The sequence below is a fragment of the Microtus oregoni genome, unplaced genomic scaffold (genome assembly GCF_018167655.1).
Source record: "Microtus oregoni isolate MIOR12 unplaced genomic scaffold, Mior012 000020F_ref0000438, whole genome shotgun sequence".
Lineage (NCBI taxonomy): Eukaryota > Metazoa > Chordata > Mammalia > Rodentia > Cricetidae > Microtus > Microtus oregoni.
The window spans coordinates 7,016,610-7,043,392 of NW_024543079.1; the positions used below are offsets into that span (position 1 = coordinate 7,016,610).

Here is a 26,783-nt window from a genome sequence, read left to right on the forward strand (position 1 = left end):
GGCCACCTGGGTGTTAAATGGCTCTCCCCCTAGAAGGCCTAGGGAGGGGAGGTCTCCAAAGGGCTAAACCAGGAAATCAATAGACCCTTTGTTTTCTCACTTCTGATGAAATAATAAAGCTCCATAGCTTTAAAATAGCCCTTAATATTCCCAACACCACACCTAACACCTATACCTGACAGAAACTGTTGAGTGACCAACATGTATGTGCACGCACACACACACACACACACACACACACACACACACACGACTTACAAGTGTACTGCACTGGGGGATGACCCTGCTCTTCTGCCTGCAGGCCCACCTCAGCACCAGATGAAGCTTGGCACTGGCTTCCACCTATGGGTAGGGTGACTCCTGCTGGGCTCTGATGCTCCCCATGTAGGCTGGGAGGCGAGTTTGGCAGTAACTGAGTGGAGACTGAAGGTCCAAGTCCCCGAGTCCCAGCAGGGACCCAGCTGGCAGTGAGAGGCAGTTAGAGAGTGGCAAGAAGGGCGTAAGCGACCAGAGAGTTCAGACTGAAGGGGGAACCTTTCCAGCTCTCCACTGTAAGTGGCCTTTGTTAGACTCAAGAGCAAAATGAGAAGGTTTAAGGGACAGAGCGAATGCGATGTCTCAGGGGTTGTGTGCTAGGCAGTGCGGCACTCTCTGGGCAGGAGGCTGGACTGGCAGGGGCCTCTCACTCTTGTGTAATGTCTTGGCTGAGATCCATAGACACACAGACAGGATGTTGCTGCCACCTTGCTGTCTAGAGATACCCTTCAGGCCAATGACTCCAATGTGTCTGGCATCCCAGCCTGTACTGCCTACCAGCCCAGACTGCATCTTCCCCACAGCCAGCAGACTGCACCTGCTGGTGTCTAGGCAGCGTCATGGAACCCGAGCCCCATTTGTTTTAACATGGGCTCCATCCGTCTGCTCATTCTGCTGGAACCAAGCCCTGGAAGTGGCCACTCCAAGGCTGAGTGGTCCTCAATGGAACATGACCAGGAAGGTGCCTTGGCTCTGGATCTCCACCTAGAGGCAAAGGGGAAAGACAGCCAGGGGCTCCCAATGGAAAGCTCCCATATTTCTGAGACTTACACATCTACAGGAGAAGAACCATGGGGTCTGGCTGGACCATGATAGGGGCTGCCCAGGAACCAGGCAGCAGAGGATGGGTACACAGCCAACAGTGGAAAGGGAGGAGGCACCTTTTGTGTAAAATAAGAATGCCAAAGTTATGGTCACTTCTTAGAAGGGGGAGAGGGCAAAGGAGAAAAAAATCACAGATTCAAAAAAAAGGCCACAGGTCTGAGTAGAGGATGCCTGCTGGACCCAGCTCCTCCTGACTCCTAAGACAATAACCAAGGAGACCGAAGATGCAGGCTGTCCTAGTGTCAGGATACCTGCGTTCCTCTCTACCAGTCAGGCCTCAGTTTAGTCACGCCGTCACTGGGGCAACCTGGAGACAAATGGGCTCCAGGACCGAGGGCCAAGCCTCCCTTGCCCAGGCTCGTCTGCTCCCAAACACCTTCTGGGAAGGGCCAGCCCTGGTCAGACCGTGAGGACAGGGGTGCAGGAAAGGAGCACCATCTGAGGAGAGAGCCAGGCAAGGGCGGGAGGAGGTCCCACCTGGCCAGTCACTTAAAGGTGTCATCAGTGTTTTTGAACATGAGAATGGCGTTATAGATCTTCAAGGCTGGGCCCAGCTTGACACTCATGATCTTCACAATGTCCGCCTGTGTCAGCAAAAGGAAGGCCTCGCCGTCAATCATCTGAGGGGGCGGGAGAGGGAGGAGGAAGTCGGAGGAGAAGGAAAGGGTGGTGGGGGGACAGGTGAGAGGAAGGGAGGGGCAGATATGTGAGGTGGGTATGGGAAGGGGAGAAGGGGCATGTGGCAGGTGGGAAAGGAAGAGGGGGTAAAGAGGAAGGACAAGGAAGGGAAAAAGAAGAAAGAAAGACAGCAATGGGGGTGGAGAAGGAAATCAGGACAGCTTGGTTCCCGCTGTACACATAGAGCTTCTCTTTCTCTTTCTGCTAACAGGTCTGTGTCAGCGTCTATACTGGAAAACCCTCCCTGGAGCCCTTACAAATAGTAGCTTCGAGAATTCAGCTGCTGCTATACAGTTGTGGGACATCGTACTTAATTCAAATGTGAAGCTCCTTGTTTGAAAGTTATTAAGAATTTCAAAATAGTGACAGCTAAGGACAGAGCCAAATCCATGTTCGTCTAAGTCCAGGGTACAGGGATGCTGCCCAGGAAGCCAGGCAGGCTCGTGGTCTAAGTAGTTTCATTCATTAATCCTCCTTCAAAAATGCTACCTGGGCTCCTTCTGTAACCGGGGTAACAGCCTCCATATCTACACATGTGATCTTGCATTTGTGAAATGCCCGCAGCCAAAACAAAACAAAGACAAGAGAAAGCCCATCGCAGCGCCATGGGAGCCCACCGGTCAGTCTCAGTGCCACTGAGGGTGAGCTGGGCAGATGCTGCATTCTGAGAGCTGCGGCATGGGGTGTACTGTTACCTCTGACCTTTTCCCGCCCCCAAATCAGAGAGACAGAGAACACCTGGATCTAACAAAGCCTTTGGATCTGATCTCTAGTTTAAATGTTTCCTATTACAATCATTTATTTTGTGTATATGTGGCTGTGGGTGTGAAAGTGGATGTGGACATGTCCCGATATGCATGTGGGGGTCAGAGGACAATTTTTGGGAGTCAGCTCTCTCTTTCCATCATGTGAATCCCGGGGATCAAACTCAGGTCTTTAGGCTTGGTGTGAAGAGCCTCCATCCGCTTAGCTAATCTGCTGGTCCTCACTTCTAGACTTTTAAAAATGTCATGAGAAAAAATAAAATGAGAAAAAGAAGAAAAAGGCTACCTTCCTAGAATGGAGGATATTTAAGGGTTATATAACACCGTAAACAATTTATGTGGGTTTTACTTAGCTCAAGAACTATTGTTTAAAATGTTCTGAGGTAACAGGAAATGCGGATATGGGCAGGGTGTGGATGACCTGAGGAGCAACCACTGATTGCTGGTGCAATAACAACACTGTATAAAGTCACGAGTCACAGTCCTTGGGTGAATCATGATGGTGCCTGTAATCTAACAACCTCATGCCAGGGCAGACAAAGCAAGTGTGTGGAAGGCTGATGAGTGCACATTCTAGTCAGGGAGAAAAGTCAGGTGTGAGGAGGGAGGGAGGGAGATGAAGAGAACAGAGGAAGGAGGTTGTATGGGACTCAGGAGGGGAAACCATGTAAATGTCCATGAACAGGAGTCCTGCAGCCTGTTCATTAGATGGAGAGAAACTGAGAGTGTACACAGCACTACACAACAGGTCTCCCAACACTACAGGGAATGAAGAGAGAGACCCACAGCGCCCCTGCTGTCTGATCCTACTGCATAATTTAAGAATAGGCAAGCCCAGTCTATAGTGCTATAATCCACAGTGCTATAAAAGGTTTGATGATCCACAGTGCTTATGTTTTGGGGTAGAGCCTGACTAGTGGGGGCTGAGGAAGAACTTTCTGGTGTGATGGGAATGGTCTGTCTTGATGGAGGTAGATTCAAGTACACACATTTATAAAACTTGTGGTGTTGGGTGTTCGCCTCAGTCAGTTCATCTAGGGATGGTAGGGTGGAGGGGAGGGCCTAGCTATTGAACAGTGGCAAAGAACAGCCTTAGCTTGCAAGAAGCTCTGGGCTCAGTCCTCAGCACCAAAACCGAAGCCAAACCAAACCAAACCAAACCAAACCAAACCAAACCCCAAACAAATGAAAGTGAAACCAACAAGCCACCCATGGAGCAGGCATTTGCTCCCTGTTGGTCAGAAGGTTCTAGAAACAGGAGTCCAGCTAGACACCCAGACAAGCACAAATAAGATCAGCAACACAGGGGGCAAGACCAGCATCCAGACGGGAAGAGGCAGACCGTGCTGGGTCTACAGACATCCATCTTTCTTACAGGGCACAGATTTAGGCAGCTGAACCCACACTGCTGGGGCAAGGGACTGCTTCTGTTGATTTGGAAGGAAGACTCAAACACACTCGAGGACTCCTTCTACTGTCAAATTCCACAGATTAAGAGAGTCATGAAGAAAGTTCTTTATTTAGGGGCAACTGTGCACACAAAATCAGACTACCAACTATTTCTAGAAGTCTCACCCGTATTGGGCTTTTGGTATAGTGGTGGGATTTCTATATGACTCTATAATGTTGTCTGACAGATGTACACACATGCCAGTGATATGATCATGTAGCTATCTATACTCACTCCTGGTCTCTAAAGTTCACAGTGACCTGCCAGGTAGCCTTCAGTGCACTTGCTCTCCCTCCATCTTAAAAACGGGAGGATGTGGGCTCAGAGACAAGCGGTTCAAACTGGGAGAGCTAGGATTCCGGCCCAGGCTGCCTTCAACCTGACATTCGTTTTCCCATAACCCACTGCTTCATATCTTCCCTAAACTCTTGGGCATTAACTTTCGTGTATTGGGATCTTTGCAACAAATATCTACACCTACGCCACCCAATATCTGCTTTGGGTTCAGTGGTATGCAGGGATGCAGCTCAGTGGTGGAGTATCTGCTTGGCCTGGCTGAAGCTGTGTTTGCCCCCCAGCATCCCAAATTGTGAAACACTTCAAACAGCCCCGGGGGAGACAGCATAAGAACAAATGGATTCCTTCTTCAGGACACATCTTTCTTCCCAAAGGGAATCTGAACACAGTGTCTCCAAGCCAGGCCACAGTCCCTGCATGATTTCTCAGACATGGGCGACTATGACTCGTCTTGCCTTGCAGAGCATCAGAGGTCCCTCTCGGGCTCGGGTAATGCTGGTGAGGGTAATGGATTTCCGCCATCTCAACGGCAGCAACTTTGTCTCTGTCCCTCTGCACTGGTACCTTACCTCATCTTTGAAGAGGCGTGCTTGGTCCTCAGAGCCCGTCAAGGTCAGAACAAAGCTGAAGACCTTGGAAATCAAAGGAGATATTCGTTAACCAGGGGAGGGTAATTCTACATGGTCTTGGGGCCCCTTGGACTATGCCAGCAGTTTCTTTCTTATTAGCCTTAGGAAGTCCTCATGTCTTTGTATGGTGGTACATGAGGGAAGGTCTCTTGTTGCTTAAAGTATGTCTGTCCTGCTAGAGTCCCAGCTTGACTGACAGGACCCACCTTCTCTATCCACCATAAGAGGCCTGATTTGGTCAGCCTTGCTGTGCCGCTAAAGGGGCTGTGCATAGGAAGAATGAGCCCAAGGTGGAGGCTGTGAGGAGTGGCATGAGGCTCCATCTGAGCCAGCCCTAGCCTGAGCCCCCTCCTAGGGTGTGGTTTAGCGGACAGGAAGAAGAGGGGGAGAGGCTAAGGAAAGACTCCATACCTCTTCAATGGTCCACTTGGAGACCGTGGAGGCTGAGATACCTGCCACTCCTGGCAAGAGCTTGCAGTGCTGCTCCCAGCACAGAGAGAATGAGCGATCAGGGTGGGTGGCCAAGGTGGACATGAAGAGGGACTGGTGCACCACACTGGGAGGAAGGGCTAGAAGGGAGAAGCAGAGAGCAGTGGGCTAGCACTAGGGAGAGCTCACACTTAGGACACAGGGGACACTGGCTGGCACAACGGACAGGGTGAGGACCCCTCCTGAAAGCCTGCAGAACCACGTGGGTGAGTTGGTATGCTGCTGGCCAAATGGGTTGCTTGCTTGCAGGCTTCGGCACCCACTGTGGAGTAACCCCAGACTCTGGGCCTTTGAGGGTTCTCTCTTGGAGCTGGTGGCATCAAACAACCCTTACATTCAAACGAGTTCATCCCTGACATCAGTACTGAGTTCTGTGTCCTTTCTGAAGCCCTTTTGGACTCTGAGCAGGGTCATTCTGGCCCCAGAGAATGAGTTCTTACCAGCTGTCCAGCCACAGGCTGCCATCGCTTGCTTCCTCATCCGCTCAGGAATCTGATGCCACTGTTTGACTTCCTCTTTAGCAGGTTGGGCACTCACCCCTTTGACTTTACTCAATTCAACTGCTGACAACCTGACTCCATCCTCTGCACTCTCCTGGAGGCCTACTCTGCCTCGGTCCACAGTTCTGGCTAATTGCTCTAATGTAGTGCTTGCTGATAATTCTGGATGCAGAATGCAGCACTTCTAGCGCCGTCTTCTCTATGGCAGCCTCTGCCCGGTACAGACTACCCTGCCCCACCTCATTCCCTAAGCCTTAGCCTCGTGGCTTCTTCAGCTCCTCGTAGTCCCACCCTGGGCCTCTGGGATCCTACCACAGACCCACTGTCATTCTCCTGCAGCCTCTGCATCTCAGTCCACACCTGTGCATTGCTCAGCGAAGCATCACTGATGCTTGTTCCCTGTGACTGCAACAGTTCCAGCTGTGACCCAGCAGCTGTGCCTTCCCTGCCTAATCATGTTTTAGGACCATAGGTAAAGATGGTACCCTGGGTCCTATCTTACTCCCCAGAGCAGAGCCTGACTCTAGTGAGCAGCCGCAGCATTGTATTTAATGCTAGAAGGTTCTTCCAAAGAGGTGACCCTTGTGGGACCTGGGCAATGAGCACAGCCAAGGGCCAGGTGGTGTTCCCTGATGGGACGGTCACGTGCGCATCTGGACCTTGCATCAAGGTCTACCATGGATGGTGTGAGGGGTCTCCTCTAGAAGGGGAGCTGCAGCCAGGGTCCCTTCCTGGTTAAAGGCCTGCCGGTACAACAGACAGCCCTCTGTGGAGATGAGAGACCTGGGCTCTGTCCCTGAGATGCCTTAGGGGCCAGAGTGAGGCCTGAGTCCCTCCCTTTTCCTTTGGCCATAGCTGTAACCACTGGAAAGACTGACTTCTGGGCTGGAGAGAGGGCTTAGCAGGTAAAGGTACGTAAGGTATAGGCTGTGCAAGCCTGAGAACTTGAACTAGATTCCCCAAGCCCATATAAAGGTAGAAAGAGAGAACAGACGTGACAAAGTTGTCCTCTGACCTCCACGTGCACACCAGGGCATCACTCACTCCCCCAATCCCTCCACATTCAGTCAGGAGGTGCCCTCTGGTGGTTAGAATGTAGTCCTGCACATGGGAGCTGACCAAAGTACCATGGCAGGCAAGAGAGAGGCCTATATAGCCTGACCCTGGCTGGGATAGCTTTCTAGGGAGGACCCAGACATCAGCCAAGATGCTTGGCATTCAGACCTGAGGCTACAAAAACTATCTTCTGTTTCCATCAGGAGGAAACAGTAAAGAGAGAAGCCAGGGTGGGGGGAGTCTTCCAGGCACAAGCTTGTAACTGGTGTACAGTTAGCTGTGCTGAACACACATGATTATTCTCAGCATCTGACTGAGGACGCCAGGCTCAGGGAATCTGGTGTGAGACACCAGGGATGCTCACACAAGACAGAGCAGCAAGGGTGCAAGCAGCCAGTGGTCTGAGTACCGGGAGAAAGGTCTGAGAGGATAGCAATCCAGACACCTGCAGCTCCACAACTGTGAGGTGAATACATGCCTGCTCTTCAGGCCACCCAGGGTGTGGTATTTTGTTACATAAATCCACGCAAATGAACCCAAGGGGAATGGGCACTGAGATGACATTAGGGCACAGGGCTTTAGACTAATGCCATGTGGCAGACATCAGGTCCAAGTTTGAATTCCAGCTCAGCCCCTCAGAAGGTGAATGACCCTGAGCAAATGATTTCAGCTCTGAGCCTCCCATTCCTCCCTAGTTAGACACAGTGGGAGGCTGGAGAGCTGGAGAAGGCAGCTACAAAGTGCTCATCACAGTGTCTGGCTCTGTGAACGGTAATAGTAGCCACCATAGTCAGTTCAGCCAGTGACTCCCTGTGCTCTCAAGTGAGGAAAGTGGCTTGTTCAAGGTCATACAACTGACAGCCATGGTCTCCTGAGGAAGCTTAGAATCACAGACGAACAGAGCAGGGCCATTGCTCCACCTTGTGGAAACCCAGCCCCCCACCCCCTTTTCCACAGACTCCTAGAAAGTCCGTAGGACCAGAAGCCTTGGCCACTCAAGGTCTCATCCTGTGCTCTTGCCCCTGAGCTATGCACCAAAACTCTTCAAAGCAGTGGCCTCCTTTCCAGCGGCTCTCATTCCGCTGCCCTGGTGTCTTGTTCCATCAATCACAGGCCCCCTGCTCAGCATCCTCTGTCAACTGGACTCACTCACCTTGAAAATCTTCTTGCAGACTCTTGCGATACTTTGGAGGACGTCCAATCCTGGAGAGAGAGGGACCGGGGCCCGCAGCAGAGGATCAGTGGCTGGCCCAAGAAGACACGAGGCCCCACACCCGTGAAGCCCAGGACCTGACTCCCTGGCCTCCGCACCGGCCATGATGGCGGGGCTTCTTCCTTGGGGACAAATTAGACAGGTTCTTCTTCCTGGCTGCCGTCTCCGAGTCGGACAGCTCCGCTTTCAGCCGACTCTGGTTCCTCTCGGCCAGCGGGCAGCCAGAGAGGCAGTGGTGAGCCGTGAACTTGCCTGTAATGTGGCCAGAGCCATCACAGCCAGGAGTGGGGCACTTCCTGGGGAGATGAAGGCTTTAGTTGGGTGGACCCACTTGTCTCTACTGAGCCCCCCCTAACCTTGGCCCTGGGTCCTGGGGAATGCTGATGGGTCTCGCTCCACAGCTGTAAAAGACTCTTCCCTGAACGATACCTGCTTCACTCTGGGCCTCGGGTGTTGCTTTACTTACCGCTGGTGAAAGCTGTATTTGGAGGGCTTTGTGTGGGGTGGGCTCCTGTGGCTGAGCGTGGGACAGCTCCCGGGTGAGGCAGCACTGGATTCTCTGGGCCCTACAGGGGCAAAAGAGAAGTCAGCATGGAGTCCTGGAGACAGGAGAAAGGGACAAAGAAGGGATAGTGTGCATGTGGTGTGGGGGGGAGGGGTCAGTACCCAGAACTAGTTCCTTGGAGACCAGGCTCTGAGCCAAGCTGTGCCCATTCCTGCCATCAGGTATCAGCTACCATTGGGGAAGGAAGGTTTGACTTTTTCATACTTTGCTGGGACCTGCAGGCATGCCTTGATTTAGTGAGGCAGGAAGAGCTGGGGGTAGGGGGCTGGGCATCCCAGGCTCGCTGCGGGCACTGGAGCCCCGCCTGGGAGGGCTGTCAGAGGTTGGTGGAAAGGGAAAGTTGGCAGCGTGTCCTGAGAGTACACACGGAGAGGAGGCTCCAGGGGATGTCCTGTCTTGGAGCACCAGCCTGCAGGGTGGATGTCCGGGTGGTCGGCGTCGATCCAGAAGTCATAGTTGTGACTCCAGCCATCAAAGTGGAGCTGGGAAAAAAAAGGCCCTTGGGGGTCAAGTGTTGTTCCTGGAGCCCGGCTCAGTCAGGAGGTGCTCTGGGCTCCGACGTGCTCCCTATGCCTAGGCCAAGATCTTGGAGATGAATACAGGGGGCATCTACACAGTAACTGTTCTCAGCCACGTGTTTTCATCTCCATTAAGTCCCTGTGTAGGACAAGGGTTATTAGACCCATTTTACAGATGATAAGATTAAGGCTTGTAGAGGAAAAGGAACCCTTCCAGGCCCACAACAGTGAATCACAGATAAGGAAAGAAAGGTCTGGGGTCTTCAGCTTCCTAGTTCATGCCATGCCCTGACCTCTAAGCATTCTAGAGAATTTCTGTCCCACTGACCTGTCCACTCCCCCAGGCCTAGGGTCCCAGAGCCACCTTTATCCGATGGTCCTCCACATCTTCCACGCTGGCTACCCGAATCAGTGCTGGGTTCCGGCGGTCCACAGCCTCCAGCTTCATGTTGACCAGGAAGCTGTGAGGGGGTCTCTGTGGGGAGATAGGTGCTTTGAGGCTAAGGCCCAGCTCTGAGGAGCTGAAGCTCCAGGAAGAGAGCCACAGGGAGGACTGTCTTGGCCGAGGCCGTCCACTGGCTGACTGACAGGACCATGTCTTCCTAAGCTCAGCTCTAGGGAAGGCGAGAGTCCACTTACCACTTTGAAGGCCCAAGTGGGCACAGCTGAGGTCCCAGTTTCTTCTAGATAATTCTCCCAGCAGAAGCTATCAGGGTCTGGATAGTCTGGAAAGGAGGTGAGAGCAATAGCTGAGCCAACCAGGTGGCTCAGGGAACTCTGTCCCCAGTTGGGATCAAGAACATGGAAGGAAGCCAGGGGTGGTGGCGCACGCCTTTAATTACAGCACACGGGAGGCAGAGGCAGCCGTATCTCAAGGAATCTGAGGCCAACATGGTCAAAAAAGCCAGTTCCAAGATAGCTAGGGCTACACAGGGAAACCCTGTCTCAAAAAAACAACAGCAACAAAACAAAACAAAACAAAAAACAGCAACAAAACAAACAAAAGAACATGGAAGGGGCAGAAACACTTGGAGAAGAAACTTCCGCCATGTGACCACGATCACAATTAGATGCTTGTCCTGGGGCAGATGGGTCCTGGTGAGAACTAAGCCCACGGGACCACAAGAGCTCAGGGTTGTTGGAATCCTAGCTCTCATCACTTATGGCCCCATTGCTCTTAGTCCTATCCAAACCTCTGCTACACTTGGGCCAACAGTGGTCCCAAGTGAAGGACATACGTCCTTTGTTTAGACCCCTGAATGCCTGAGGGAGCCATCTAACTTTCCTTTCCTAAACCCCAAATGTCAAAGCTCCAGGCCCAATCTGCTCCCTACCCTGTCCTAAAGGGCCTGCTAAGGAGGTGCAGGGACCAAGTCTCACATGCTAAGAGACAAGGAGGGAGCGAGGGCCCAGCCTGGGAAGGATGAGTGCTGGGCAGCAGCCTCACCTTGTGGAGGGGTGAGAGGCTTTCCATGCTTCTGGCACCAGCCCACTGGGTGGATGTAGGGACTGCTGGGATCACACCTGAAACCCAAGAGTATGTCATTGTCCTAGGAGAACGGGAGAGGGCTGAGCCTGCTGTCCCCACAGAATGGCACTGGGGACTTCCTCAGCCTCCTTCTTGGTGAGAGGGACATGGGTGATTAACACTGGGTCAGAAAATTGCCACATTGACTGAAAACTCTATCACACCATAAGAGCTAATAAAGATTTATGTTGTGTGTGCATGCACGTGTGTCCACGTTCACACACCTCTTAAGGTATTTTCTGATGAAGTAGGAAACATTGAGCTTTGTAACTCGTGACTCAGCTCAAATCCAGGACGGCTCGCTATCCCCCTCCCCCTCAAATCCAGAGCAATATCTGAATAACTGGGTAGGGCCACATGGTGTCTGAGGTCCTACAGGGGATGCCTCCTCCCCTGGTGCCTCTTCCCCAGCAGGTCCCAGTACCAGTAGTCATAAGTATCATCCCAGTTGTCAAAGTGCACCAGGAAGCGGCCGTCTACCACATCGGTCACACTGGCCACACAGACGAGGGATGGGTTCATGCGGTCCACAGCCTCCAGCTTCATGCCCACCTGGAAGCCCACTAGGGGAGAACTCTAGGAATAAGAAGAGGGCTGTCACAGCCGGGGCCAGGGTGGCCGGAACTAGCCCGGAGCTGCTAGCCAACGCAGGAGCAGGTTCTCTGCATGGATTGCCTGGGAGTGGGAAGTGGGCACCAGGGAGAAATAGGCAGGGAATGAGGGTTGCTCTGGCCCACACAGGGACTTCTGTTCTCCAAGTGTAATGACTTGTGGGAGAAGGTCAGGGACCGTCAGAAGGCTCTGTATTTACCCAAAAGTCCCAGCAGGCTGAGGACGTGTCTCCCCTACCCTACTGAGCCTAGCCAGGCTTGCCTGAGGCAGCTGGGGCAGTAGTTGGGTGGTGGGGGAGGGAGCGCTGCTGTGTTCCACCCTTGAAGGGAGCAGGGAGCAGGGAGCAGGGAGCGGCCAGGGAACTAGTATTGACTGTGTGCTTCAAAGCTTCAAAGACAGCACTTCCTCATCTCTAAGCGCCTGTCTAAGACAGTCATTCTCCTCCTAGAAGTGACGTCTGTGACTCAGAACACAAAGCAGTTAATGCCAGGGCCAGAGGTCAAACAGTTGACTTAAAAATCTGCATTTCTGGACTGGACAAAGGTGGCCCACGCCTTTAATCTCAGCACTCCAGGAGGCAGAGACTGGCAGATCTTTGTAAATTCAAGGCCAGCCTGATCTATGGAGTGAGTTCCTGGATAGCCTGGACTAAACAGAGAAACTCTGTCTTGAAACAAAGAAAAAAAAAACCCAAAACGAAAAGGGGAGTTGTTCTCTGATACAGATACACACACACATACACACACACTACTACTACTACTACTACTACTACTACTACTACTACTAATAATAATAATAATAATAATAATAATAATTTTGCCAGGTGATAGTGGTGCATGCCTTTAATCCCAGCACTTGGGAGGCAGAGTCAGGCAGATCTCTGTGAGTTCGAGGCCAGACTGCTCTACAGAGTGAGTTCCAGGACAGGCTACAAAGCTACACAGAGAAACACTGTCTCAACCACCCCGCAAAAAAAGTACTGTAAAAAATCTGCATTTCCCATGACTAGGAGGTGGGCCCTCTTGACAACAAATAAAGTCTCTGGAGCTGGACTGGAATGGGAGAGTAACTGTCCCTGTCAACAGCATGATGGAGTCCCTGACCCTTCAATATGGTTATAGTGGCAAGGGACATGCTACTAAGATGCACGGCCAGCCCCCAGTATGGAAGTATTTTCAATGGGAGCTCCCTATCTCTCAGACCCTTTGCTTGGGGTTATGTGATACTTAACTAACTGCTCACACCGCTATCGGCCTCTGAGCAGATTAACACCAGGAGGTGGGCTGGTGGGGATGTGAGCAAAGGGGAAGGCTGCCAGAACAGACTTTGATCTCATTCCACTGAGCTGCAGAGCAGACCAGAGGAAAAACATCTGAGCCATGACGAGTTAGTGTCCAGGCTGCAGCAGTCGGCTAGGCCTCTGGGGCATGTATGGGGGAGGATTCTGCAGCTCAGAATGCTATGGTTTGCGCTTCCCCAAAGGGTCCTTTGCTAGCAGGGGACTGGAGACCCCTGGCTAGTCATGGAGAGATTGAATCCTTATTAAAAGAATAGAAAGCAGGCTGGAGAGATGGCTCGGTGATTAAGAGTGCTTGCTGCTCAATCACAAGGACTGGAGTTCAGATCCCAGCGCCCATGGTCTGCAAGTGTAACTTCCGCTCTAGGTTCTGATGCCCTCTTCTGGGCTCTGCAGCACTTAGGCATTGGCATATGCACTCACACCACACACACACACACACACACCTGTAAAATAAACCGTAAAAAGAAATAAAGCGTGAGCCAGGCAGAGGTGATGCACGCCTTTAATCCCTGCACTTGCAAGGCAGAGGCAGATGGATCTCTGAGTTCAAGGCCAGCCTAAACTATGGATTGAGTTCCAGAACAGTCAGGGCTAGGCAGAGAAACCCTATCTCAAAAAAAAAAAAAAGAAAGAAAAGAAAAGAAAGAAAAAGAAAAGAAAAATGGCGGGGGGCAAGCAAGCGTGTACTTATTGTGCTTAAATCCCTCTGGCTTCCTGTGATCTCCTCCACAGAGCCTTCAGCGGTGTGGGGCAATCTGCCATGAAGCCCCCTCAGAGGCTCAACAGAAAGGACTATCTAGTCATGGACTTTCTGCTTCTGAAGCTACAAGATAAAATAAGGCTCTATTCTTTCTGTACTGGTCAGGTTAAAAACTTTGTGATAGCAACAAAATGGATGAGGGCTGGTGAGATGGTTCAGGGGGCAGAGGCACCTGCCATCAAGACGCACTCTCTGAGTTTGAACCCCTGGGTCCACATGGTGGGAGTGGAAAACCCACTCCCAAGTTGTCCTTTGACCTCCTCCAGGTGTGCTATGGGGCATGTGCAACACACACACACACACACACACACACACACACACACACACTCACACTAAATGTAAGAAAACAGAATTTGAAAGAAAATGGATGAAGGCAAGATGGAAGGAGGAGACCGGAATGTGTAATGATCATCTCCCATTTTGGCTTTGACATTTCCCCAGACACGCCTCTTGAGCAGAAGAGAGAGAGAGCTGAGAGCAACCCCTGAGCTCCATGCTCCATTCTGCCAAGTCAGATTCCCCGCGCTGACTGCAGCAACTCTGGCCTGAGGGTGGTATTCACCTGTGCCCAGATCCCCTGTGCTGGCTACAGCGACTCTGGCCTGAGGGTGGTATTCACCTGTGCCCAGATCCCCTGTGCTGGCTACAGCGACTCTGGCCTGAGGGTGGTATTCACCTGTGCCCAGATCCCCTGTGCTGGCTACAGCGACTCTGGCCTGAGGGTGGTATTCACCTGTGCCCAGATCCCCTGTGCTGGCTACAGCGACTCTGGCCTGAGGGTGGTATTCACCTGTGCCCAGATCCCCTGTGCTGGCTACAGCGACTCTGGCCTGAGGGTGGTATTCACCTGTGCCCAGATCCCCTGTGCTGGCTGCAGCGACTCTGGCCTGAGGGTGGTATTCACCTGTGCCCAGATCCCCTGTGCTGGCTACAGCGACTCTGGCCTGAGGGTGGTATTCACCTGTGCCCAGATCCCCTGTGCTGGCTACAGCGACTCTGGCCTGAGGGTGGTATTCACCTGTGCCCAGATCCCCTGTGCTGGCTGCAGCGACTCTGGCCTGAGGGTGGTATTCACCTGTGCCCAGATCCCCTGTGCTGGCTACAGCGACTCTGGCCTGAGGGTGGTATTCACCTGTGCCCAGATCCCCTGTGCTGGCTACAGCGACTCTGGCCTGAGGGTGGTATTCACCTGTGCCCAGATCCCCTGTGCTGGCTACAGCGACTCTGGCCTGAGGGTGGTATTCACCTGTGCCCAGATCCCCTGTGCTGGCTACAGCGACTCTGGCCTGAGGGTGGTATTCACCTGTGCCCAGATCCCCTGTGCTGGCTACAGCGACTCTGGCCTGAGGGTGGTATTCACCTGTGCCCAGATCCCCTGTGCTGGCTACAGCGACTCTGGCCTGAGGGTGGTATTCACCTGTGCCCAGATCCCCTGTGCTGGCTACAGCGACTCTGGCCTGAGGGTGGTATTCACCTGTGCCCAGATCCCCTGTGCTGGCTACAGCGACTCTGGCCTGAGGGTGGTATTCACCTGTGCCCAGATCCCCTGTGCTGGCTACAGCGACTCTGGCCTGAGGGTGGTATTCACCTGTGCCCAGATCCCCTGTGCTGGCTACAGCGACTCTGGCCTGAGGGTAGTATTCACCTGTGCCCAGATCCCCTGTGCTGGCTACAGCGACTCTGGCCTGAGGGTGGTATTCACCTGTGCCCAGATACTCACCTGGCTCTGGCTTACGAACAGGTGCTTGGGGGCTGCCTGAGCTCTTGTACTGCGCAGGTACTGGCTCCAGCTGAATTCCTCTGCCTTGTAACCTGGGCCCCTCGGGGGAATGAAGAGAACGCTGTGCAGAGGCTGGGCCATGGTGAGGACCCCAGGAATGAAGTAGAAACAGGCAGGTCTGAAGTCCCCCAAACCCTCAGGGCCCCTCTGCTAAAGGAAGATGAGACCTGGTGAACACTCAAAGAGTTTAGAAGCCTCAGGGTGGAGTTGTATCACAATGGGACAGAGAAAGTGGCCAAAGTTTTGGGCTTAAAAAAAAAAAGTGGGATGCAGGGTGACCTGAAGGGAGTAAGGGAGTCTGGGGACTCACTGTCTTCCAGGGATAACCCAGAGAGGTCTTACCCTTGGGAGGCTGCAGCTTGTGGCCAGTCTTCTCAAACCAACCAGCAGGATGAATGTCAGGGGAGTTGGCATTGACCCAGAAGTCATGGCACTCAGAATACCCATCAAAGTGCAGGCGCAGGCGGTAGCCACACACCTGGTTGTGACAAGAGTCAGAGGCACGTCAGGGCCAGCAGATACCACCTTCCCACTATTCCGCCTTTCCTGGTCTAGCCTGCAGTCCTAAGGATCCAATGCTAGCAGGCGCCCTGGGTGCTGAGGGTATGGTGGGTCTGCTGCCCTTCTAAGCCCCAGACAGGAAGCAGAAAGTACTACAGGTCATCCCATGCCCTTGGACTCTTTCCTTTAGCCATATTCTCTCACCATACACTCTCAGTATACCCTGCTAGGCTCACACCATCTCATGCCCCAGGGACCATTTTGCTGCATCTGCTTGCAATTTCCTGCTCAAACACAGGTGGCGGCAGATAGGCCTTCCTACACTTTCCCTGCCCACTTAGGCCAAATGGAATATTCCTTGATCTGCAAGCCCATGGCCTGTACTGCTGTGCCCATCTCACACAGATTCCCTTCCTAGAGGACAGGGCCCTATTTGATTCAAGACAGCATCCCTGCCTTTTGGATCTTTCATATCTACCCCAACCCCAGCAAAGACAACGTATACTATTTAGTGATACCAGTGTCCCGCTGCTCCCCGTCTGCTTCCCAGTCTTTGCCTTTAGCCTTCCCTGTATTCCAATGGATCCTCTTGTTTGTCTGGGCTCCCTGAGGTAAAGCAGTGCCTCTCTCCGCTACCCACAACGGCTCCATCACTCTACACCGAGACACTGGGAGGGTGTTTCCAGCTCACCTCTGCCACGGTGAGGATGAAGTACATGGACGGGTGTTGAGGGTCAATGCCTTCCAGCTTCATGCCCAGTTTGAAGCCATTCTTGTTAGGGGCGACTGCCTGGGACTGTCAACGCACAGAATGGAGAGGACCCGGCTTCCATCCAGCCTTATCCTTGCCTCATGGGCTTGGGGTGAAGGAGCTCCCTTAGGCCCCATCTGCCTGCTGGTCTCAAAGGGGTGACTTATTGGGGATCTGTCCTGCAAGGGGTCCCCAGAGGGCGAGAGAGCTGCACGACTATTCTGAAGGGCTGGATCAGGGCTAGAGGTAAGGGTTCTCCCACCTACTTCATGGTGAGGTCAGTGTCAAACCGCAGAAAAGATACCAGAACCCACAAGTCAGCAGATGGGGGTGGGGGGGCTGGAGGGTACCTCTCTACTTCTTCCCACCCAGGAAGTCCCTTACAGGATACTCTTTTCAACTCTAGACATCTTCATCTTGCTAGTATGTCAAAGATTGTCCAGAAGAAAACACTAGAAGCCCTGCGATTGGTGGTGAGTCCCTGAATTGAGAAGATAAAATCTCCTTAGACTGAAATTGTCCAACTCACATCCTGGAAGAGGCTGACTGGGGCAGTGACAGCCTTCTGCTCCTCCAGGTAGGACTCCCAGGACCAGCCTTCCTTCTTCTCCTCCGACACTGCAAAGACAAAACAGGCAGGCTGGTTCCTCAGTTGCTGCCAAGGCATGGACAGTCTTCCTCAGTTTCCCCTGCCTGAGCTCTACAAGCAAACCTTTGTCTGTCCACACGGACATCTTGCCACACTCAGCTAGGCCAGTGTCAGGCACAGGGGGCTCAGACCTGAGGCGAGGTCACAGATTCTGTTTCTCCTCCACCCTCAAGCCACTGTCAGCAGTTGCCCTTTGGATTACACAGCAACTAAGATCACAAAGTATCAGCCACGCTGTCCTTGGATATGTGCAGGGTGAGGGTTAGTGATGCAGCCTGAGCCAGAGGACTTAGTCGCACTGCTACCTAAGCTCACAAAGGGAAGAGTAGGAGGGAGAGCAGGGAGGAAAAAGTGAAGGACAGAACACACAAAAGTAAGAAACCTTTCTAAAGAGTGTTTTCTTAACTACTTACAGGCATAGACATACAGATACGGGTGTGAGCCTGGTGTGCTCCAGCACACAGACCAATTCCAGTCTTCCCAGATATGTACATGCCGAGGGTGGGCACATGTGTATGTGAAGGGTACATGCATTCATGGACATGAGTGTGTGCAAACACACGCAGATATGAATGAAGTGCTTCCAGAGTCTACAGTTTGGGTCTTGTTCATAACCCTAAGAGGACCTGGGCGGGAAGGATGGGATATGTTCCTGCTGGTAAACTCCTGGCCTCCACGCACAGGACTCTTTTTTTTTTTAATTTTTATTTATTTATTATGTATACAATGTTCTGCCTGTATGACAGAAGAGGGCTCCAGATCTCATAATAGATGGTTGTGAGCCATCGTGTGTTTACTGGGAATTGAACTTGGGACCTCTGGAAGAACAGCCAGCGTTCTTAACCTCTAAGACATCTCTCCAGTCCTGCACAGGACTCTTTAAAAGATGTAACAACCAGTTACCACCAGTAGGCTGAGCAGCTCAGCTGAGGTGCCTTCCATTGAAGGCCACAGACAACCAGAGACCCAAGGACGCATAAGCATTGGCTTGCATTTTGGCAATGGATTCAGCTTTGTGATGTCATCTAGTGATGTGGGAAGGTTATTTGTCAATCTGTTGTTTCATTGGTTAATCAATAAAGAAAACTGCTTGGCCTGATAGGTCAGAAAATTAGGTAGGTGGAGTAGACAGAACAGAATGCTGGGAAGAAGGGAAGTGAGTGAGCTAGATGCCATGCCTCTCCTCTCCAGGGCAGATGCAATTGAGCCAGCCACTAGGTCAGACATGCTGAATCTTTCCTGGTAAGACACCACCTCGTGGTGTTACACAGATTATTAGAAATGGGTTAAACAAGATATGAGAGTTAGCCAAGAAGAGGCTAGATATAATGGGCCAAGCAGTGTTTAAGTGAATACAATTTGTGTGTTGTTATTTCGGGGTATAAGCTAGTCGGGTGGCTGGGAGCCAGGCAGCAGGAATGCAGCCTGCCGCTTCTTCTACAATCCACAATGTGAGGATTCTGAAACACGTGGGTCAGGAGAGGTTCTTATGAAACACCAAGACTAGAGTCAGGTTACTGAGTCTTCCTGCTCTTACTCAAGACAGATTAACCCAACTCTTCCTTGCTCTGGCTCACTCAGCCTTGGGTCATCCCAGCTTGTGGTGGTTTGTTGCTCAGGAAGATGGTTCATTCCTCAGTGGAACTCAAGTTTGTTCTACAGCTGCCTAAATTCCTTAGTCACTGTACCAAACCTTGAGCTCCTGATGACCTGACCCAGCTGAGCTAAGACAAATATTTTGTTCATCAACTGATCAACCAAGCTATCAAACTCCCTCTCTTGGAGATTGATGTCAATGCTAAATCTAGCACACATCTCTTCAGGGCATCCTTTGTCCTGAGGAAGACTCCTGCTACAGCCCTTCTGCTACAGCCAGCCCTCCCGGACTCTCCTAGCTCTCTACACAGCTTCATCTATTACTCTCTAAGCAGGAGCATGAAGAAACAAAATCAGTCCCAAAAGAAAGTCTGACAAGAAAGTCCAACTACAGCTGTCTACAGGAAAGAAGGAGCCCACTTCTGACTGGTCTACAAATATGAAGCATTTTTACATGATTTGTATGAAGGCATCACAGAGGCCAGCTGTAAAACGGATTCCTTCCGGCTTCCAGAGTGCTCCTTTGCTTGTTCCTGCTTCCTCAGATGCCCTTGGCAAGCTCAGCCTGGTCAAAGCCAACCTGGAAACGACTACAGCAAAGCTTGGGGCCCTTTTGGTGCTGTTTATCCCAGTCAGTGATACTTCCATCCATTTATCCATCCAGGAACCTGGTAGTGACCTGTGTGCTTCTCTGCTCCCCAGAATCCTCCAGTCCTGCTGATTCCAACTCCTGTGTCTCTCTTGAGTCTGTCTCCACCTTCTCATTTATTCCTTGCTCTAAATATCTCTGAAGTAAGGCGGTTTCTTTTTTCCCCCACGTTATCTTCTCATTTCAAACTAAAGAACAAAACCAGACACAAAACCGGAACCTGGGAACTAACCACCCCCTCCTGCTCATGCTTTACCACGAACCTAGGTGCCTCTGTGGCTGTGAGTTTGCACAGACTGAGTCTCTATTTCGGGTATCCCACGCCACAATTTTCTTCCACCCTCCTAACTTTTTTCTCACTCTCTAAGACCCAGATCCAGCTGCAGCATTAGTTAGGGTTTCACAGGGGACAGATGTTCAGCAAGTGTTTATTATATGACTAGAGAAAGGGCAGATGGCTGTACCAAGTCACAGAATGACTGACTGCACATAGCAGTTGTCCTGCGAAACAGCTTTGTACTTACACACTTCACACATAATACCTGTTATATGATATATAACATAATGTTATATTAAATATTATACATCATACTGTTATACGATAGCTACTTGTCTATATATTCATCTCTGCAACTGTGACCTCCTTAGGCAAGACTTGGTGTCTAGCTCACTCTGAATGCTGAGCTCCTAGCCAGTGCTTGATACAGAGTAGACAATATCTAGAGGATAGGGAGAGAAAATGCAGCAGACAGGATGCTAACACCATGGACCATCTAAGGCTACATAGTAAGATCCTGTCTAAAAGAGGGATGGGGCGGGGAGAGATGACTAGGTCCTGAGGGCACTGCCCATGAACATGCTGCTATTGAATTATTCTGAGAAACTAATGAAAGCCAAGGACCATCTTCTCCCCCCAAATGAAGGGTTTGTAGAGTTTTGCATGGATATTTAGATTAGGAACTTCCGTTAAGAAAGTGTTTCTAAGCTGAGCATGGTAGTATATGCATATAATTCCAGCTCTGTGGAGGCAGAGGCAAAGTTGGCCTGAGAGGCAAGGTGAGTTCCAGACCAGCCTGGGTTTACAGAATCAGAAGATGTCACAAACAAACATCAGAACGTCTCTAAGCTGGGTGAGGTGGCACATGCCTGTAACTCAAGATCTGCAAATCAGAGCCAGGAAAACAGTAAATCAGAGGCTAGCTAGAGCTAAAGACTAAGACCTTGTCCCCAAAAAAATAAAGACACCTCAGTAAACCAGATGGGATGGTAAATGCCTTATAATCTCAGTACTTGGCTAAGGCAGGAGAATCGTTCATTTGAGGCCAACCTAGGTTGTATAGTGTGATTCTGACTCCAAAAAAAAAAAAAAGGTCCAGGAGTGGTGGTATGCATCTTTAATCCCAGTACCAGGGAAGCAAAGGCAGATGGATCTCTGAATTGGAGGCCAGTCTGTTATGTGTAGCAAGTTTCAGGCCAGCCCAGAGCTACACAGTGAGCCCTGTTTCAAAACAAAACAGAAAATCATCCTTAAAAGCCAAAATAAATTTTGAAAGAAAATGGTCAGGGAGGAAGAGAGGAAGAGAAGGCAAGTGAGAAGGCAGACAGAGCCCCTGCAGTTGGCATGCTGGCACGTCTGTTCTGAACTGCACTCATTCTGAGGCCTGCCAAGCCCATATGTCACTATAGCAGTTCAGCATAGCATCAGTTTCTTACACCCAATTTAAAAGTGAACAAGGGTCTAAATTTCTCCAAATAAAATATATAAATGGACAATAAATTCATAAAAGAGACATCACGTATCACTTACTAGTCATTAGGAAAACACAAATCCAAACAATGGGAGTCATCCCACAGGATGGCTAAGATGGAAAAACAGAGTCACCAAGTGTTGAGGACAGGGATAAGCTAGAACCCTGCACATTCTGTAGGGGATGCAAGATTACAGTACAGTCACTTTGGAAAACAGCCTAGTAATATATCCAGATGACAAACGCAGAGCTATTATGTGAAAGAAAATTTCACTCCTAGGTATAAGCCCAATATAAACGAAGCATATGTCTACAAAAAGCTTGTACAATAATTCAGATAAGAGAATATAACAGCCCCAAATAGAAGTGATCTGCCCATCAACTGATGAATAATCACTGGTGTGGGAGGTCCTTTTGTCTATATGTTGCTTATATTGGTTAATGAATAAAGAAACTGCCTTGGCCTATAGCATGGGAGGAGGAAGGCAGAATCAGGGAGAAGCCATGGAGCCACCAGAGATAGACGCTAGAAACTTTAGCCGGTAAGCCACAGCCACATGGTGATACACAAATTAATAGAAATGGGTTAAATTCATATGTAAGAGTTAGCCAATAAGAAGCTAGAGCTAATGGGCCAAACAGTGATTTAATTAATACAGTTTCTGTGTGATTATTGTGGGGCTAAGCTAGCCAGGTGGCCGGAAACTAATGAGTGGCTTTCTCCAACAAATCACAGCACGGATGTTATTCAGGAAAAGGGAATACAGTCCCCATGGATATTAAAATATTGCTAGACCTTGATACCACTGTGCTAAGGAGAAAGAAGACAACCACAAAGTTCAACACGCATGATGCTATTTGAATAAAATGGTCCAAACAGGCAAATCTATATATGCAGAAGGCAAACTGCTGGTAATTTGGGGGATAAAGGTGGTTTGTGGGAATGACCACTGATGGGCACAATTCACCCACTGAGCAGGCATTCCATACCAGGATAAACATCCAAGACACAGTGATTAATAACCTCAGCCCCAGGCTGGCAGGATGCATGTAAAGGCACTCGCTGCCAAGTCTGATGACCAATCATTGATCCCCCAGGAACCATGTGGTGGAAGGAGAGACCTGAGTCCAGAAAATTGCCATCTGTCCGCCAACAGACTCTGAGGCACATGCGCCTCCCCCAAATAGATAAATGCAATAAAACTATAAATAAACAAATAAATTCAGACCCTGGGTTGATATAATTTAAGTGTTGGGGACGGAGGATATAAAATGGCTACATAGATGATTATCAGTATGGTAAGCTCTGCTTAAATCCAGTTGCAGCTGTCACCTGGGACTACAGAAATACTAACAACGGGCCTGAGGGCTGAAGCCAACTATGAAGGACTCTTCTTTAGAACCAGAAGAGCAAACAGGAAGGTCAGGCTAATGACCAGCGTGGGCTTGCCAAAACCACCAAAGGGAAGTAATACTACACAACTCCTCAGGTCTTCAGATACCGAGCCCAGACTTCAAAGGAGGGCCTCCTCGCAGCTGAATGATGCAAGATAAACAGCCCCAAGAATAAACATATAGCCATGCACAAACCACAAGTGGCCACTCGGTCACTTTCATACACACTAACCTGTGCTCACATGTACCATATGCAACCACAACCACGAGCCACACTTTCAGTCTCAAACCTCCGGAAGTATATAAATACTTCACATAAACAACCGCACACAGGCCGCCATACCCAGCTGGCCTCGGCTCCACTCTTCGCCCTCTGGGGTGCTGGTGGTAGGCTGACTCTCTGGATCTTTTCCTTCTTGCTTCTGTAGAAAGAAAGACTAATTCCAGCTTCCTGTCCTCATGGGTCAGGATGTAAGTTCAGCCTCTAGTCCCTGGCCCCTGCCTGGCTCTCTGGTCCAATGTTATGCCTGAAATTGGAAGAGTTTCCTGCAGGGTATATGCTGGAACTCTGCTCCTGAAGTCAATTTGTTGCTTGGGTTTGCACCACTGGGGGGCGGGGGGTATAGATTCGTATGAATACCCTTGTCACACAGCCTGACTACAATTCTCATTCCCAGATGGGGAAACTGAGTACATGAATATCTGCTCTGTGCTGATTTTACCTGCTCAAGAGACTCTTTCTGCATCTACAGCTTCAGTCCTGTGTTTCCCGACCTCTCATTTAGGTACTAGACTCTAAAGATTTCATTTTCCACTGCCACGCATCCACCTTAGGTGCCAATGCCCTTGTGTGTGTTGTAACCCTGACACCAGTTCATGATGGGAGCCACAGAAAATTAGAAGAGTGATCTGTAGGTCAGGAGTAGTCAGGAGGTGGAGGCAGAAAGATAGGGGTTCAAGGCCAGTCACATCTACAGGGTAAGTCCAAATTCAGCCTGGGCTATATACTAAGTCCCTCCCTCCCTCTCTCCCTCCTTCCCTCCCTCCCTCTCTTCCTCCCCATCTCCGTCCTTCCTCCCTCTCTCCCTCCTTTTTTTCCTCTCTCCCTCCTTTTTTCCCTCTCTCCCTCCTCCTTCCTCCCTCTCTCCTTCCTTCCTCCCTCTCTCCGTCCTTCTTCCCGCTCTCCCTCCTTCCCTCCCTTTAATTAGGTTTAATACCTGATTCAAAATGGAACCAGAAGATATGGGAGCAGGCACAACAGGATCTCCACCCCCTCCCCCATCACGGACTGGCAAGATTACAAGGCCGATGCTCCAGCTTCACATTTCTCTCCCCGCCCCTCTTTTTACCATGGCCTCTGTTTCTGACTCCTCTGATGGGCTCTGGTACTCCCTATGTTTCCTCTTCTTCATGGGCTTTAGGAGCTCGGAAGTGACAGCACAGCCCGAGTTCTCTACTATGACTGACCTACAAAAGGAACATTCTCATTAGAGGAAAAAACAAAACCAAAAAAGCAAAACAACAATAAATAATAATAATAATAATACAACCAAAACACTATAAATTCAGTAGAATTCACAGTATTCACATTCTCCTAAGCTTGAAGTCGGAAAGATACCTCAAGGGCTAAAAAACAGGGCAAGAAAGGCTGTAACTCCTCGTTCTTACCGCTTCTGGAAAGGCAGAGGGCAGTGGTCATCTGAAGAACCAAGGTCTGGAGCAGTGCTTTGTTGAGGCCCAAAAGTCTGGTACTCACTGGAGCTCGCGTCTTCTGGGGGTTCCTGAGAGGTGTCTTCTTGAGGGTCCTGGCGGACATCTGTGGAAACCGGCTGGGCCTTAGTCTTCTCACCCTGGACTGCCACCTGCAGGCTCCGCTCACATCCCTACAGCCCATCTTCTACTGGACAGCTTCCTTCAGCCTTCTCCACTTAGGACTGCCTCCCTTCACATTCCCATCCAAGAGTCTTCAGGGAGCTCAAGGGTCACCCAACCACACACTGCCCCCGGAAGCAGGATCCTACCAGGGTACTGGGTGCCCGTATCGCCTCCTGTAGAGCTACCTTCATGTCCGACCAGGCTTTCTCGCTGCCGTTCCGGGCTTGGCGGTCGCTGTACTCCCATCATGTTCAGTGGCGCATATTCGCTTATTCGGAACTGGGAATACAGAATAATTTGAGGACCGTGACTAACTACTACATCAGCTCTCCACCCACCTTGGGTCACCCACACTTTACGTTTGCTCTGCCAGCGAACACTTCTGGGGGTCTATAGACTCCGCCCACTCCGCCCCGACCACGCCCCCACATACGGTTCTGTTCCTGGAGATTACTCACTCTAAGCCACGCCCACCAGCCCCAGCTTTTTCCACCTCAAGCCCCGCCCCTTCAAGCCCACAGGCCCCGCCCCACAGCTGCCAATCCTCCTGGGCACTGACCCGTAGGCCACTCCCAGCTGAAGATGTGCAAACTCCTGTCCAATCCAGGAGCCTGACTGTGCTATTGGTCCCTGGCCCGGTGCTTAGCTGTGGCAGAAAGGTGGCAGTAACTGGTTCGCTGCTAGTCACTCGCTCCAGGGCACCCACATGGGCTGGCTCTCGGGGATAGGACACTGCTGAAGCCGGGCTGGGCAGACTAAGGGTAGTTGCATTGGCTGGAAACAGATACGCAGATAAGACAGAGCACAGATGAGTCTGGTTACCCTTTCTCCTCCCATGCATGTGTATACAGGTGAAAAGCAGGTATAGAAGAGTGAAAAGTGGCCAGATGAGGTAGCACACGCCTTTAATCCCTGCACTCAGGAGTCAGAGGCCAGCCTGATCTACAAAGCAAGTTCCAGGCCAGCCAGGGCTACACAGAGAAACCCTGTCTCAAATCAAACCAAAACAAAACACAGTAACAAAAAGAGTGAAAGTGTCATCCTTGCCCCTGTCCACATCCTCTTGAGCAAGTACGGGACCTCCAGACCACTGATCTTGACTTACTAGGAATAATAAAGGCAGTTGCAGGCAGGTGAGGACGGGGACCTGCGCTGTCTCTGGCCACCAGGTGCACACTGACCTCCCCTGTGGAAGATCCCTTCAGTGTCCTTAGCACCTCCATTTCCGTGTGTCCCTCCATCCAGATGAGTCTACAAATCAAACACAGTCACCAGGATGATGAGGATGGGGAGGGAAGGGAATTTTTGGAGGAGAAACCGGTCACCTTCAAGTCAGCAACTTGCTGAGAAAGGTCTCATCTCCAAGAGGAGTATAGTGGTCTTTTTGTTTGTTTGTTTTTGAGACAGGGATTCTCTGTGTAGCATCCAGAACTGAAGTGTTTTAGGGTACCAGCATCAGGCCTGACTCCTGCCTTTACCAGGTTATTGATAGAACTCTGTCCAGGCCCTGCATCCTCCCCTGCTCATTATTTGTGAAGATGAGCATAACGGCACAAGTGAGAGACCACGCATGCTGCGTGTACAGAAATGGCGTATAGGAAGCATGATTCAGGCCAAGGTTCTGTTTTTGTCAGTGGCACAGCCCAGGCTGAGTCCAAATCATTTCTTTCTTGATCCCCCACTTCCATTCCCCGTCTTTGAGAACTCAGAGTCTTCAGGACTACATGCTACTCTATCCAAACAGGGTCAGTCCTTGTGGAAGGTGACATCTTTCCTGATCTTGTTCTTTTGTGTGTCCCTGTGCACCACTCCCTCTAACACACAGACACAGCCATGTATGGTTAGCCATAGATTAATTATAGAGAGCCATAACGCCTAGGTTGCAGCCTCTGTTGAACAAATGCATGTACCTGAATAGCAAAAGAGTAGCATTTGAAAACCCAGTCAGTACAAGGTCCAGAAGCTGGGGCTTTAGCTTATTGCAAAGCACTGGACTAGTATGCATGAATCCTGAGTTCAAATCCAGCACAGGGGTTGGGGGACAGAGAAGAGAAAGGAAGGGGGTTAGGGGAGGAGAGGGGAGAAGAGAAAGGAAGGGAGGGAAGGGGAGGGGAGGGGAGAAGAGAAGAATGGCATTCCACAGCACGGTTACTACTCAGCTGCTCCTTAGCCATGGCTTCAGGCATAGATGGTAAGGAAGAATTTTGAGGCTGAGCCCACGACGGAGTTTTGAGTTAGACTCTCAGCTTCGCCACATTCACTTGGTACCCGTGACTCCAGATAAGCAGCCTTCCTACTCTGAGCCTCGGTTTTCTTTTCTTTTCTTTTTGTTGTTGTTGT

General features: G+C 50.8%; 1 protein-coding gene across 5 annotated transcripts; it reads right to left on the minus strand.

Annotated features, from left to right (window-relative positions):
- Positions 1-1,512: 1,512 nt before the first annotated feature.
- L3mbtl1 (L3MBTL histone methyl-lysine binding protein 1) lies at positions 1,513-25,684 on the minus strand. Of its 5 annotated transcripts, XM_041670581.1 has the most exons (21): positions 25,549-25,684; positions 25,003-25,217; positions 24,590-24,722; positions 24,237-24,384; positions 23,918-24,035; positions 22,912-22,990; positions 17,061-17,149; positions 16,472-16,576; positions 15,622-15,757; positions 15,220-15,311; positions 11,252-11,403; positions 10,747-10,823; positions 9,939-10,024; positions 9,664-9,774; positions 9,149-9,263; positions 8,683-8,782; positions 8,315-8,512; positions 8,157-8,206; positions 5,370-5,527; positions 4,899-4,961; positions 1,513-1,760 (listed from the first exon to the last, which is right to left on the minus strand). In XM_041670581.1, the coding sequence occupies exons 1-21, from the start codon at positions 25,682-25,684 to the stop codon at positions 1,626-1,628; spliced, it is 2,496 nt and encodes an 831-aa protein (XP_041526515.1). In that variant the 3' UTR covers positions 1,513-1,625. The 5 variants fall into 5 exon arrangements, with proteins under 5 accessions (XP_041526515.1, XP_041526516.1, XP_041526518.1 ...); XM_041670582.1 differs by lacking the exon at positions 4,899-4,961 and having other exon boundaries at positions 22,912-23,005; XM_041670580.1 differs by lacking the exon at positions 1,513-1,760 and having other exon boundaries at positions 4,651-4,961; positions 22,912-23,005.
- Between the last annotated feature and the right edge of the window lie 1,099 nt (positions 25,685-26,783).